The sequence below is a fragment of the Eschrichtius robustus genome, chromosome 15, assembly GCF_028021215.1.
Source record: "Eschrichtius robustus isolate mEscRob2 chromosome 15, mEscRob2.pri, whole genome shotgun sequence".
NCBI lineage: Eukaryota > Metazoa > Chordata > Mammalia > Artiodactyla > Eschrichtiidae > Eschrichtius > Eschrichtius robustus.
In genome coordinates this window covers 39096858-39112163 of record NC_090838.1, presented here as the reverse complement: position 1 = coordinate 39112163, position 15306 = coordinate 39096858, and the positions used below count along the sequence as shown (strand labels likewise).

Below are 15306 nucleotides of genomic sequence, written 5' to 3'. Positions count from 1 at the left end.
TTTACTGTGTTTAGCCAGTAAAAAAAATACTAATGAATGCTTGCTCTTTGTAAGGTAACTGTATTACAAACAAGATTATAGTTGTAAGACTAAACTTCAGGTGCAGATAATCAAATGTGAATGGTACAAGGATAGTATACATATAGAATAAGGCCTTTACATGATTTTGAATCAGATGGCAATATTAATGTTGAAGTTAATAACAGCATAAATATATATATATGTGTATATATATATCCATATGTATATAGGGAGTGTGAATGAATGAATAAGTGAACGTAAGAATGAGAATGGATATGAATCAGAGCAATCTTTCCTTGGGTTAAATTATAATTACCTCACTATGAAGTGTCTAAACTTCTAAAGAATTTCCTAGTTCTTATCAAAATGCACTTCAAAAAGACCATGAAGACACAAATTTAGTTGACAGGCTACAACGGGATTCAGAAAAAGACACAGTGAATATAGACTTAGGTGCAGTTTCATGCTGGTGCTTTTTCTTTTTTAAAATGTAAGCCACTAATTGTTTAAGAAAAAATTTTAAACCAAAAGTTGCATATTAATATTACACACGAACCGAAACATAAGTGACTTTTAGCACAGTACATACATGCTTACATAAACTCAAATATTTACACATTTAAAACAATTTCCATTTAACATATGAAATTTCTGAAATACATAAAAGCATTAATACTTTCCATAAAACTACAATTAAAACATCAGTTTGCTACAAGCATATAAAACATCAAGTGCTTTCTTGGAGTTTCAAGTTACCTCTTTAAAATAAGATCTTGCTTGCATATATAGTCTTTCTCCAATAATCAGTATGAACTTTTTTTTCCCCAAGAGGTTTATTTTCCAGGTACATTATAAGCTCAAGAAAACGGACCCAACAATTATGCAGTGTAATTATGTCATAACAACTTAATTGCACATAATGCTTTAAAGTAGGTTTGGATGAAGTTCTCAAACACTTTGGTATATGTTCTTCAGGGACTTCTATTAGAAACAACAGGAAAAGTCCCTTCAATCCCCATTTTGCTTTAAAATGGACAAGTCTTTGGTTAAAGTTCTACATTTTGGGCATTTATTATTAATTAAAATGGTCCCCAAACCAATAAATGGCGCTGATGTATTATTAGTTTACAAGACTTCATGTAACTTGTTTCTGATGCCGTGGGAGGCTATAGATATGCATTTATTATAACATGTCAGTGATAGTTTCAATCTTTCACTTATAAGCAGAGAAATCAGTAGGTTTAGTCAGTATTTCTCTGTTCATTTTCTGTTATAATCTAAACTATACAGTAATTTGCAGTAACTATAGATACTGTTCCACAGTATATGTGATTATGATTGGAAAGATGTATAGAATTAAATTTAGAGTTAGCTTAGTCAGAATAAGTCAATATTAGACTGTTCAGTAATTCTGCATTAACTATAGTAGGTTGTCAGGTAATGATTATTTAAAAACCCCAAACCATTCCATTTACAAGAGAAATTGTTGCAAATGTATAAAACAGCAGATATACAAGGAGAACACCAAACGTACTTTATTAGCACAAAAAAGCAGCCGTAACAAGGCACAGCAAGCGGAAACATACATTAGCAGTCAAAGGGTTAGTGTTGCATACAAATATAGCTCTTCTTTTTTGTGGCCTTGGCGATAGCCATTGGGATGTAAAACAACCTTCTGTAGCAGCAGGTAAGGAAACTAAGGAGCACTCACCAGTGGTACAGAGCACGTTAACACAAAGACAGAAGAATGGATTCGACTACTTTAGTGCAAAATGTCCAGGACGGAACTGTAAATTCAGTCCAATACTAAGAAGCAAACACTAGAACTTGGTATTACTTCCAAAATAGCTCACTCAAGTAGTACTGCATACTATTCTAAGTGACAAAAGGGTGCTAAGTAAAGTTATTTACAGATACAATGGTTGTACAGTACCTTTTAAATCAGCAATTTAGGTTTAAGATTTTCCATTAAAAATTAAGTGCACTGAAATTCTATAACTTGTACTTAAGCAATTCAGCTATGAGACTTTACAACAAAGAGATAAATACTGCCATCCAAATTATGAATTACAGTTTAACAATAATCTCAACAATCAGCAACCACTGTAGTAGTATCTGACTTGTTTGGGTATCTTTTAGTCTCATTTTCTTCACGGTTCACAAACTCATCACGGGCATAGAAAAAGATCCAACTTTAACGAATCAGCGATTTGACTGCACATGTCAACTTAAAAAAATCACACGCAGGCCTACTTTGCAGCAGCTATTCCCAATGTGTTATGTTAAAGCACTCATTAAAAAATGAATACCTAAGGCCTTAAATAAAATTCTACTACCAACTTTTCATAAGTCTGAAATTTTAAGAACTACTACTTAGAAAACCTGGTTTACTTAACAGTACCTTTTGCAGAAGAGAAAAGGAGACTGACTATAAACTATATCAACACTTAAGTGAACTGCACTATGCCCTTGTGGCCAGAAAATTGCATTTTTTTTCTAAAAGGAAGGCAGTCTTTATTTTTTGGACTTCCAAAGCTTAATTTATAGTAACTACAAACATCACTACTTTTGGAAGGTTATAGAAAAATTCTTAGAAAAAATAATAATTTCAAACATTAGTCACACTGTTGAAATACTCATCCAATATTAATAATTTGTTCTTCAGTAAGAAATAGAATTCTTCATAGCAAATGCCCCCGAGTTGCTTCACTCAGTTACTACAGCCATTAAAAACCAAACTGTCAGCTAAATCGGCAGAATGTTTTTGTAGCCTTACTGAACACCTGTAGCTGTATCGTCTGTTGTCTCAATAGGCACCACGTTTATCTGAGTAACAGCAGATTGCACCTGACAAACACTAACACTAAGCTTACATACTGTACTGAAAAAAACCTAACACTGATATGTGTGCTTGCTAGAGGTGTACTGCCCGATGCACATAAAAGCAGATCTAGTTAATGCCCTTTGGGGACAGGAGGGTTTACTTTGCCTTGACTGGTTCTCGTTCTAGCCAGCGAACTCTAACTTTTTGTTTATAATGATACTCTTTTAAAAAATCCTGTAACATTGACGGTAAAGGGAGCCCATCAATTCCATCATACGTAGTGCATCTGCAGATGACTGCACGGCAGATGTACTGCAGGCTAAAAGGGAAAGTCCTATTTAGTGATATTGTAAGCAATGGTTCAAAAAACATGCAAGAACTGGGGTCTTTGTAATGTTCCAAAAGTCCTGTTACAGTGGAGGAGTGAAACACACACGGGTCGTGAGCATCAAAACTAAAGTTGTGATTCCACTGTTCAATTCGGGCATGCAGGGATCTGTTGTAGCGACGGAAGCTCACAGAGAAGAGGTAGTCCTCCTGCGCAGAGTCCCTGAGCAAAAATGTACCTTCAGGTTTCCCTTCCAGAAGGGCTTCTGCTTCGTAACGGTCCATCACTCCCCAGTAACAGGGATTACCTGTGATCTGAAGCAAATCCGGCACGAGGCAGTGTATGTAATCAATCTGTGTATGAACTTTCCAAGCTCCCTGTCTGCTAACGTGGGCATGGCTGTCTCCAGATACCTGACGTTGCTTCTGCCTCCGTGACTGCAAACATAGCGTGGTTGTGTCCTCTTCAGAGTCACAGTTAGCTTGTGGAATTGCAGAATTGTCCCCATTCATTTCAGTCATTCCAGGAGCTAACTTTGGTCCCAGTTTATATAACGGGTTAACCTGTGCAGTGGCTTCAAACGTATGTATTTGTGCGTTGGGAGGGGGGTCAACCCCTTCTTCAATACTAAGCCGCCTTCTCTCTCGAAGCCTATCTTCTTCATCTTCTGTAGAAACCAAGGATGGATCAAATGTATCAAAAAATGTTGAATGTGGGCTCACAGGGGCTGTATGCTGTTTAATCAAATGCCATTTTTGGGCCAAATCCGAGCCAGCAGGAAAAGGGCATTTCTCAAGCATTAATTCAGAAAGGTGTATTTTTCTTTTATTAGAAAAGAGGGGCTTTGACTGCTTGTTGTAAGTTCTCGTGGGAAAACACAAGCCCACAGTATCCTGCAACCTCTGTCTCAGAGAGCGACTTCCTACGGCTCTGCTGGAAACGCTGTCCATGTCGTGCACAGAGCTTACACCGTATCGCCTCTCTCTCCTTTGAAGTCCACTTCGAGTTCTACCAAACTTTTTATCAGTATCCAGTGAACTCTGTGTCTTTGTAGAACAGGAATGTTTCTTCTTCCCACCCCAAGGAGCATGTCGAGAGTAGGAATCTCTTCTTGCAAGTCTTGTTCCTGGAGTGACACATGAGTCATTATCCTTTTCAATGCTTATTTCAACAATCTGAGGAATTTCAGTGGCACAGTTTTGGTTTCTCCTCGAAGAATTCTTTGAAGGGCTTAACCCCAGTTGTAAGGCAACATTTTCTCTTAAGGGACTGCTTTGTTGCTGAGGAGCTGAGTCTCCTATACAGATGTTTTTGTCTCTGACAGACAAACATCTGTTGGAGTTCATATCCACATTTTCACTACGGCTTCCTCCCTCATGACTGAAGAGATTCTGACACCTGTATTTGAAGTTATTCCACATTTTCCCCACTTTATCCATTGATTATAAGACCTAAAGACAAAAACAGGAAAAGGAGAAAATAAGTTAATCAAAGTAGTGTGTGAAAACAGAAAAGGCAGTAAGTACCCACCCTCCTTCTTCTCATTGGAAATTTCAGGGGTTCTGGTCAGAAATTCACCTTACATTGCCCTGCTAAGGTGATGAGGCTCTTACAGTGTTTGGCAGCTGTAAGGCCATCAGACCCTTCTGCGGCACCATTATTCAAGCTAGTCCTCACTTTCCACTTCCTTTCGGATAGAATACTCAGAACTCAGGGGAAAGGAAACAAACCCTTAAACTCTGGTTGTTTTTTTTCCTATGCATCGACCTCATTTCATTATGACATTGATTTCTGTCTCCTTTCTTTGAATAATTTAGGTACTGCCTCAAGTATTACAAAGGGAAAGTATGTTCTGTATTGTTGAAAGGTATCTGCACTCAACTTCTCAAAAGTGATAATCAGGGCCACATTTGTGTAATACATTAAAATTAGTTAAAAAACCTTTAAGTAGTAATCTTACCAATTTCACTTACCAACTAACTGCCGCTCTACTCATCTGGCAGTCTAAACCTTACAGGTCAATCACTTGTAAAAATTCCATATCTTCCCTCCTCGCCCTATGACATAACAAATTTTATCCATGATTTTGAAGAAGCAGTTTGAGTATAACGGAAGATAGGAGAAAAGAAAGAGAATATAAAATTTAGGTTTAAATGGAAGATGTCTTTAAGCTTCCCAATTCTTAACCCTGGAAGAGCTTGAAAATAACAGAGTGATAGAAAAAAAGTTATGATACTTTAGTAATTAAAAAACAAAAAATATGCAATTTGGCATCTTTATTCTTGCTCCTTTAAAAAAAAATCTAAAGCAGTTTATGGCACTTTACAAGTGAGTTATTTTAAGACTACAATATTTATAGGCACACTGTCTCATTCAGTAACCTAAAAGTCAACATTAGATGAAATGGAAAAGCCTAAACTTAAAATTCAACTAGTTTTGTCACAACATGACAGCAAAAAGTTTTTAAAAAGTGTTCTTTTTCTATTTTGCCATTTAGTAAGTATGGCACTTTTTCCGCTGGATTTTTTGTTCATGTTTACTATGTCATTATGTACTATTCTGCACAGTTTAGAATCAGTATCGGAAAACTATCTGAGTTGTTTCTTACAGTGGTGAGAGTCATTAGAGCTGATCCTTCCATAACTGACTAATCCTTTTTGTCAGAAATACTTGCATTTTTCAAGAAGCTGAGTATGATCAAGAGAAATAAAGAATAAACTTCCTTAAGATGAATTACATATCTTCCCTTTAGTTTCTTACAGAAAGGGCTCTTGGACTAACAGTGCTCTTGGACTAGTGACAATGCCAACATAAGAGAATTTATGTCTACCAAATCATAAATTGTACTTTCAGATTCTTCTTTATTAAAAGCTTACTGTTAAGTACATAGAAGCTTGCGTGGTAGGTGGTATATATTCTAATAAAATCTATTAGATGGAACTGTTAAATCTTATTAAACTCTGTCAGAACATTCTGTCTCTTCCTCCTTGCAAAAAAATTTTTTTGTAAGCCTTTTTTTGCGGCTTACACCATTTGAACTTAACATGCCTGTTGTTATCACTTACTGTTTTTTATGTTAAGATTTCACTCATAGCCCTGTTATTTTTAGGACTAATTCCTGCTACATTCCTGTTGACTCCAAAATTTGGAGATCTACTCTTCCGATACCCTAGTCCCTTCTAGCCTGGCTTCCTTCTCGTTTCTTTAAGTTGCTTTTTATTTTTACCTAATTCATACATTTATAGTTCCAAAGGTCAAATACTACTGCGAGGCTTATAACAAAAAAGAGCATTGCCTGCAACATCCTCTCCATTCTTGATTCCCACTCCCAGTGAATCAAGGAAAATTACTTTGAATTCTGTTAGCTGTTTCTTGCTGCTATTTTCCTCGTTGTTTCTAGATAACATGTTCATATTGCTATTGGTTGATAACATTCTATTGGGTGATGGAAATAATTTACCCCTCAAATTTTGAGGGCATTATTCCACTGTTCTAGTGGCTTCAACATGGCTGTTGAAAAGTCTAATATCACACCAATTCCCAGTCTTCTGTATGTGACCTGTTTTTATTTCATGAAAAATTGTACCTCTTCTTTTTCTCCTTAGTGTGGGGCCTTTTCTACACTCGTTGTGCCATGCCCTTTCAGTGTCTTTTTATTCCCCCATCTTCCCTCCCTCCCGAAAGTCCTTTTCATTAGACACTCGACCACTTAGATTCATCTTTTGATTATCATATATCTTCAAGATTGCATTTCTTTTCATTTTCTATTGCTAGATTTCTTTGGCATCACTTTCTAACAGTTCTCTTGCAGTTACAATTCTTCCTATCACAGTTTTAATTTCCAAGACCATTTTCTTCTTCTCTGAATGTTCTTTTTTTAAAAAATAGATTTATTTATTTATTTACTTTTCGCTGTGTTGGGTCTTTGTTGCTGCGCGCAGGCTTTCTCTAGTTGCAGTGAGCGGGGGCTACTCTTCGTTGCGGTGCACAGCCTTCTCATTGCGGTGGCTTCTCAAGTTGCGGAGCGCGGGCTCTAGGCGCGCGGGCTTCAGTAGTTGTGGTGCGCAGGCCCAGCAGTTGCGGCTCACGGGCTCTAGAGCGCAGGCTCAGTAGTTGTGGTGCACGGGCTTAGCTGCTCCGCAGCGTGTGGGATCTTCCCGGATCAGGGCTCGAACCCGTGTCCCCTGCATTGGCAGGCAGATTCTTAACCACTGCGCCACCAGGGAAGTCCTGAATGTTCTTTTTAATAGCATCCTATTCTAGCTTCTTGGATATAATATCTCATTTCTCTAAGGATACAAAGTTTTAAAATGTTTTCTTTTTTCTTTTTTTTAACATTTTAAATATTTTTATCTGTTTCTTCTTAGTACCTTATTTTTTTCTCCTTAAATCTTTAGGTCTCTGTTTTTTTACTTCAGAGGCTTTCTACAAGTGTCTGATGATGCATCACCACTGACATGCTGATCAGAAGCTCTGTCCACTTGGGGAGGTGGGGGTGGGTGGGCGGTGCTTGTCAACTGGCTTTATTACAAGGTGATGAGACAATGAGTTGGTTTTTTATTAGGGAAATCCTCAGAAGTTAGCATCTGTAAACCTTGTCTCCGGGCTGCTCATCCCAGAGAGAAATGCTCCAATCTCCTGTCTGGGGCATAGACACCTGACTGCCACGTTTTGAGAACAGGGAAAAGGGAATGGTGAGGTCTTAACCTCAATATTCAGACTTTCGCTTAGTCCCTGTTTTTCAAAAGTTGTCCTTATTTTCACAAGATATCCCAACTTCAGTTACGACTAACTTCTTAAATTTCTCCCAGCTCTAACCTCTTGTTTTATCCGAGGTAAAGGAACAATCGTTCCCAGGCTGCTCGGGGTGAAGGAGGACACATGGGAGACGGATACACAGACTTCCCACAGTTCCTGTTTTCAGCTCCATACTCCACCCTTACCTTCTGAGGTAACCGGTTCCTTGAATTTCTGAGCCAGCAGCATAAACTGGGTTGCTTCTTTTTAACATCAGGTTTTTAGATCAGCTTTCTCAGTTCTGCTAATTTCTACAAACCTGCTTCTATCAAAAACTTGTTGACCAATCAGGCCTACTTCTGTCTCCTCTCATTTGCTTTCTACTTGTGATTTATGCCGTCTATTTTTTTTATTCCTTTCATTTCAGTGGGGTTCTAGGAGGGCGTAAAGATAAAATGCCAAAGTTCAATCTGACATATTTAACCGGAAAGTCCCCCTTTCACTGTTAAAGAAAGTGAATGGTCCCACATAGAAAATCCCCCACCCAGATTAATGATTTCTTCCAAACGGAGAAAGAGCAAATTTTTCTGGGATGAGGGAATCCATACAATAATGCTGGCTGTAAAACATAATCACCTGGATGTAACTGGAAAAATATACAGCTTTTTAACCTGTACACAGGCCCCCTCCCAAGGAATTCTGATTCAACTGGCCTGGAGTTGGGCCTGGACACTGCTATTTTTTATAAGCTCTCTGAGTGATTCTAGAGCAGAGTAAGAAAACCACTGGCCTAGGGTAGCCTGGTCAGAGGCGCCAATGGTAGCTCTGAAAGAGACAAGTAAAAGGACACTGCTCTGTAGTGGTTGGTGGCATGTGAATAGTACTAAATAAACTTCCTACCACAATCTTATCACCGTTTCTTTTTTTATTTTTGCCATGTATACAAGAGGCCTGCAGAATCTTAGGCGGAACTGTCTAGAACAGTGCCTCTTAAATTATCTGTAGTGAAGAGCCAGTTTCTTTTTGACTTCACAGACTGATTCTTTTGTAAGATATAATAATAAATTGCTTAAAAAATGAAATGTAAAAAAAGATATATGAAGTACAAGTGCCAAGTTTCTTATTAGTTTGAAGATATAAAATAACTGTTAAATTGCTATAAAATATTTTAAATTCTTGCTTTTAATTTCTATACTTAACCTGTCATAAACTGGTAACAAACTGTAGGCCGGCACCAGTTCATGGTCCATACTTTGAATAGCTCTGCTCTAGAGCTGTGCTGTCTGATATATGTGGTTACTGAGTCCTTGAAATGTGGCTAGTGCCACATATTGAAATAAAAATAGTTTGCATACAACTGGTAAAATATAGTATTAAAATTAATTTCATCTGCTTTTTGCTTTTTAAATGTGGCCACTAGAAAATTTTAAATTACATATATGGTTCAAATTATATTTCTATTGGACAGTACTGTTCTAGAGAAGGGGTCAGCAGGCTACAGACCGAGAAGCAAATCTGGCCTGTGGCCTATTTCTGTATAGACTCAGCTAAGAATGGTTTTTACATTTTTAAAAGGGATTAAAAAAACAAAAACAAAAAACCCACAAAGAACATTCGACAGAGACCGCATGTAGCCTACAAAGCCTAAAGTATTTTCTATCTGGCTCTTTACAGAAAAAGTTTGTTGACCTTGGTCTAGTGTATGTTAAGATTATAAACCACACCACTGCAGAAACTAAAAGAGCAATATTCAAAAAGTACAGAAATCTCTCTTCTCCATGTTTATAAGATAAATTTTGTAGCTATCTAAAGATATTTCTTTGACAAGCAAATTATACCTAAAAAAATGACTGTCCATTTTAGAAAGCGACCAAACTTAAAACCACTTATTCCATATACAGTTCTTTGTAAGCTGTATAAACAAGTGGGACATGCAGAAAACATCTGTACTTGCTAGGTGACAGTAGGCAGTTTCTAACACTAAGCCCTTGGTTCAGTTTCACAGACAGACAGAGCATGAAATTTAGTGGTTTCTCTATTCATAATGTGGAGACTGCTGCTAGATTGCATCGTGACAAAACACCCTAATTTAAAGAAAGACTATTATGCTCCCACACCCCTTTGGGGACAGAAAGTAGATTTTTCCTAAGATGGGGAATGCTATGTGGGCGGCTGTAATGCTGGGAACAAAATCACTGATAGTGATTCATAGAAGAGTCCATGTAAGAATCAGGAAGGCATTTCAACTATCTTAATATTTACAATGTCAGTTCTGAGGTTCTTTTATTTGTTTTCTTGTTAAATTTTTGGAAATGTGTTTGGATGAAACCCTTTGAGAACTAAATTAAAACTCTATTACTTTATGGTTTTATATAAAGTTACACAGGGCTATAAAAAAGTGTTAAATTTCAATTGTATTGATTCTAGATTGAAAGTTCATCATCTATTACAATCTTTCACATTTCTATACCTGGAGAGTTATCCTTAAAACTATCCAAAGCAAATTTCTAAAAAGTCATTCCTTCCTTGAAGGACAATCAATCATAATTTAAAATTGGTTTTATAATAATGTAGTAAGTAAAATAGCTTTTGCTGAAAAATGATACTTAACAGGATAAGCTATAAATCAGAATTATGAAATATCAGAGGTCAAATTCCATTACTACAAAAATTTACATATATTAAAAAAGTAAAGACCATAGTCAATGGCCCTCTTAATACCAAGTAGTATCTATTACAAAATTTCCACAAAACAAAATAATTGAAATAGTTCCCAGGAGTTCATTTCAATGGGACTTGATCCACACTTTATTGGAAATAAATTAAATTCAACAAGTTTTAAGACTACATGGCATGCCACAGTTGAGTAAAGAGGAAGAATGTGACCCAACTAAAATCCTTCCTCTACTGTTTAGTCTACCTAGACTACTTAAGTCATGGTAATACCTTTCCAATAGAAAGCTCTTCAGTTACAGTACAAAAATTGGGACACATGGCTGATTAAAGTATTTCTGTGCTAAAGTCAAGTACAAGAGGCAGTTTAGGAGATTCCATTTTTGATTGATATTTTGGTGACATTTCAATAATTTTTAGAAAAAATAATACAATGTTAAATATTAAAGACTGACCCAGAAATCCAGGGATGCATGGCTATCATAGCTATAGTCCCTTAAAAGAACCTGAGAACCATTGGAGTTCTTTAGAAAATTATTTTAAAATTATTTACATACTTTACTGTGACATGATCTATATTATCCAACTGGATGCCTGTTCATCTTTTATACTGTTATTTAATATTATACTCAACCACATAAAATTGCTGTTTTGTGGGTAATAAACGGCCACATAATTCAACCTCAGAGTTACAGTATTGCACTATAGATAATATATCAATACACTAGACCATGTACATGTGCACTCAAAAACCGTAGAGTCCACCGACCTAGTACACTTAGAGACTTCTTCCCATCAGCTACGTTATACTTTTACTGAGTTCGCTTCCAGACCTGTTCATGCCATTTATACTTATTATTGTAATTAGGTGATTTGTTAATTAACTTCACAGAATGCGGGGGAGTGGGGAAGACTGAGTTGAATGACTTTGAAATCCTCAGTAAAAGTGAGATACTTATGTTGCTGAATTAGGTACAGGCAAGAAAATAGTTTTAAAAATTGGAAAAAATATTGCAAAAACCCATAAGGATTCTAAACTCAGAATGTATCAGAAGAGTCTAAATACTTGTTCTACTTAAAAGACCCAAACTGGAAATCTGAGATGATATATTATGGGTATGGTTTCTGAAAGATAAACAATATGGAACTGGCAGCTAATGGACCTACTCCCAAAGAAAAGGCCTTTGTCCCTTAATAAAAAGACTGACAAATGAACATGCAGTCATGTTCTTAGAGTAAAAATTTTAAGGCATGCATCCCTTTTTATGATTTCTTGCTTTATTAGACTCTGTAGACTACTGTCACTGACTGAATCAAAGGAGAGGTCTTCCTTAATAATCATTTAATTAATTTTATAGTAGTGCCAGGTGGGATGAGTACAAAGGCCTAATGATAACAGGGAGTCATGATCTAGATTAAGGGATGGTGAGCAAGGAAGACTTCTCTCTGAGGAGGTGGTATTTCAAAATTTTGTCCTAAAGGATGAGTAAGAATGAATTAGGGACAGTGTTCCACAGGCAGAGGAAGCAGCGTTTGCAAAGGTCCTGAAGCAGGAATAAGCATGGCATGAACAATGGCTGAAGTTAACATAGACTAGCAAGTGAAGGAAAGAGTGCCAAGATGAAGTGGAAGAGGTAGGCAGGCCTATAATCCACGGTAAGAGAATGAAAAAGGATGTTGATACTGCACAAAGACTACTACAGAGGTCCAGGTAAGAACTCGACTAGGGTGGTGACAGTGGAGATAGAGATAGATTTGAAATGTTTAGAAGATAAACCTGCAGGATTAAAGATTGCCTTGAAATGGGGAATGAGGAAGAGGTGTCAAAAACGAGTTTCCAGCTTGGGCAAATGGGTGGAAAGAGATGCTATTTCAGAGACAGAAAACACAATAGATAGAGCAGTTTTGGCAAGTGAGGGGTTGAAGAGAGTTAATAAATTCAATTTAGGAAACATTGCAGTTGAGACTGTCATTGAGACATCCTAGTGAAACCTCATCAGTCTGAGTGTATATTCAAATAATGTATTACTATACAGCAGGGGTGATAAACTACTGTTACTTGCATCTATACATATGAATCTCAAAGATATAATGCTTAGAGAAAGATACGAAATTAAGATATATACAGTATGAATCAATTTATCTTTTAAACAGGCTAAGTCCAAAATATGTTGTTGAGATATGTATACATATCTAGTAAGAATATAAAAAGCAGGTAAATGGCTGCCTTTGTGGGGAGGGATATAGGATTAGAGGCACTCAGAAGGCTTCTAAAACACTGTTAATTTCCTATTTGTTTGGCTGGGTAATGGCTATATGGTTTTTACTTATTAAATATTCTTTAGACTTCACTTACAATTTTACACATTCTTTCCTGTACATGATACATTGCACAATAAAATTTTTAAAATTATACAGCCACATTTGGACCATAATGGGAATTAATAACCAAATATTAAACAAAGAAAAACCCACTAGGAAAATAAAAGGCTCTCGTAACTCTTAGGTAAAACAAGAATTCAAAACTGAAAATTAGACTATTTAGAAAATAGCATATTAATATTTGGGGGATTTTTTTCTGTATGGCAATCAATCAAAATGTTCCATTAAAGGATGGAACTGATATTACAATCTGACAAACCCAGCACGTGCACACTCAAAAGAAAACTACTGGCTTGCTCCATTTTAATTGCAACGTGTGAAACATTACTCTGACCAAAAGAACCCAGAGCAAAAGGTATATTCACAGGCCTATTGATAATGTTTTGGTGTCTATATTCTATGCCTATCTACTGTGAAAGTCATAACTCTGTAGGCTTGTATACCACTCAAAAATGTTCTGATATTATTATAACTAATGGATCTATATGACTAAATTTCGCTTCTTTTCTAGAATACTACTTTCAACTATATGGTCAATTAAGAATACGTTTGCTCCAATAAAGATGTTAAAAAATAAAATAAATAAAAACATTAAAATTATCAAAAAAGAAAAAGAATACGTTTGAAACCACATGCCTAATTTCAAGGGATGAAGTTTAAGAAGTTGTCATATTTCTTTCTTTATATTAAGGGAAATACAGTAGTACATCTTAAAAAAGAAGAAAAAAGAAAAAGGACATAAAATCAAATTAAGAGTAACAGTGTTATATAGACTCTGCATTAATACCGCCCCCCCCCCCAAAAAAAGACAATTTAAGAGCTATTTCTTTTTCTGATTAAAAAAAAAAAAAGGATCTAAAACTTGCATCTCTGCTTCTTCAATTTTACTCACAGAATTCTAATTTCCAGTGTCATACAGGAGGGTGCTCGGAACCATCAAAATCCCAGATTCTTAAAGCCTGTAGTGATTCTGCCTGAACTTTGCTTAGGGCAACATAATGAAAAGGGCATAGGCAAGAGACAGTCAGTTGAGGGGGTGTGGTAGGGAGGAGGCTGAATTCCAACTTCACCACTTAAGAATGCTGTGAACTTTGATGTAGTTCTTCAGATTTCTGAACCTCAATGTCCCTCTTGGTAAAATGAGGATAACAATATCTACCTCATGGGTTGGGTGTGAGGATTAGAAACCATATCTATAAAGCCTTTGGCTCCCAGGAGACACTCAAAAGACAGGAGTTTTTAAAATGTTACCAGTACTATCTAGCATAAAGCTTTAGCTTCTCTTTCTTTTTAAAAATAATTCTCCCTTTCATTCCTTCTACGACATGCCACAAATGTCAGTATTTTCCTATGTACAACACATGCGGGATTGCAAGTTCTATTTTTTTTTTTTAATTTTTTTTTACACTTTATTTATTTATTTATTTTTGGCTGTGTTGGGTCGTCATTTCTGTGCGTGGGCTTTCTCTAGTTGAGGCGAGTGGGGGCCACTCTTCATCGCGGTGCGCGGGCCTCTCACTGTCACGGCCTCTCTCGTTGCGGAGCACAGGCTCCAAACGCGCAGGCTCAGTACTTGTGGCTCACGGGCCTAGGTGCTCTGCGGCATGTGGGATCTTCCCAGACCAGGGCTCGAACCCGTGTCCCCTGCATTGGCAGGCAGATTCTCAACCACTGCGCCACCAGGGAAGCCCCTGCAAGTTCTATTATTAATCATTTAAACCTCTATACTATTCCCTAGGAAACATTACAGGGATTTCAGTGTTCCTTAGCAGTTGAAGCTATAGCTCATCTACAACCTGAACTAAACATAGCCAATCTGTGTAGTACTGGGCAAGGCCCAGGAACATAATCCTTATTCATTTTTTTGCTTCAAAATTCCTTTTTAGTCTTTAACACCACCACAATTTAAATTTTACCATATAGATACTGCACACTAGGGAGGCATAAAATCCTAAGTTAGGCTTCCTTTTCTATGGAGAAAGTATCTTATGTAATATACTAACAAACATACTATTCATTGAAATATTTCTTATCTGGCCAGCATTTCTGGCAGACTGTGGTGGAACACAAAGAACATGTGCTTTCGCTTCAGAGAGCCCTAAAAGCAAATTCAAGCACTCACTAGCTGTGTGAAATCTAAGCCTCAGCCTTTCCATCTAAAAACAGGAACAACTACCCCTCTCCTACAAGGGTTTTTAAGAGGATAACACGACATAAAGGTACGTACAGCTGAGTCTATAACAGGGGCTCAAAAATGGTAGCTTCTGTTGTTATACAACCAATCCACAGGGCAGCAGAAGCTACATGTTGGTGATAGCAGCAAAAAGCAAAACTGTTTCTA

At 36.8% G+C, this 15306-nt stretch overlaps 1 protein-coding gene across 11 annotated transcripts in view; it reads right to left on the bottom strand.

Moving 5' to 3' along the window:
• Window positions 1–470: 470 nt before the first annotated feature.
• The window catches only part of SOCS5 (suppressor of cytokine signaling 5), a 59871-nt gene continuing 45035 nt past the window's right edge, over window positions 471–15306 (bottom strand). For 7 of the 11 annotated variants that reach the window (XM_068564678.1, XM_068564679.1, XM_068564673.1 and 4 more), the window contains one exon: window positions 471–4624. In XM_068564678.1, the coding sequence (XP_068420779.1) occupies window positions 3002–4612 (1611 nt within the window). In that variant the 5' untranslated portion in view covers window positions 4613–4624 and the 3' untranslated portion in view covers window positions 471–3001. Of the gene's footprint in view, window positions 4625–5146; window positions 5231–15306 lie in introns of all 11 variants that reach the window. The other 4 variants (XM_068564676.1, XM_068564671.1, XM_068564674.1 and 1 more) reach the window with 1 other exon arrangement.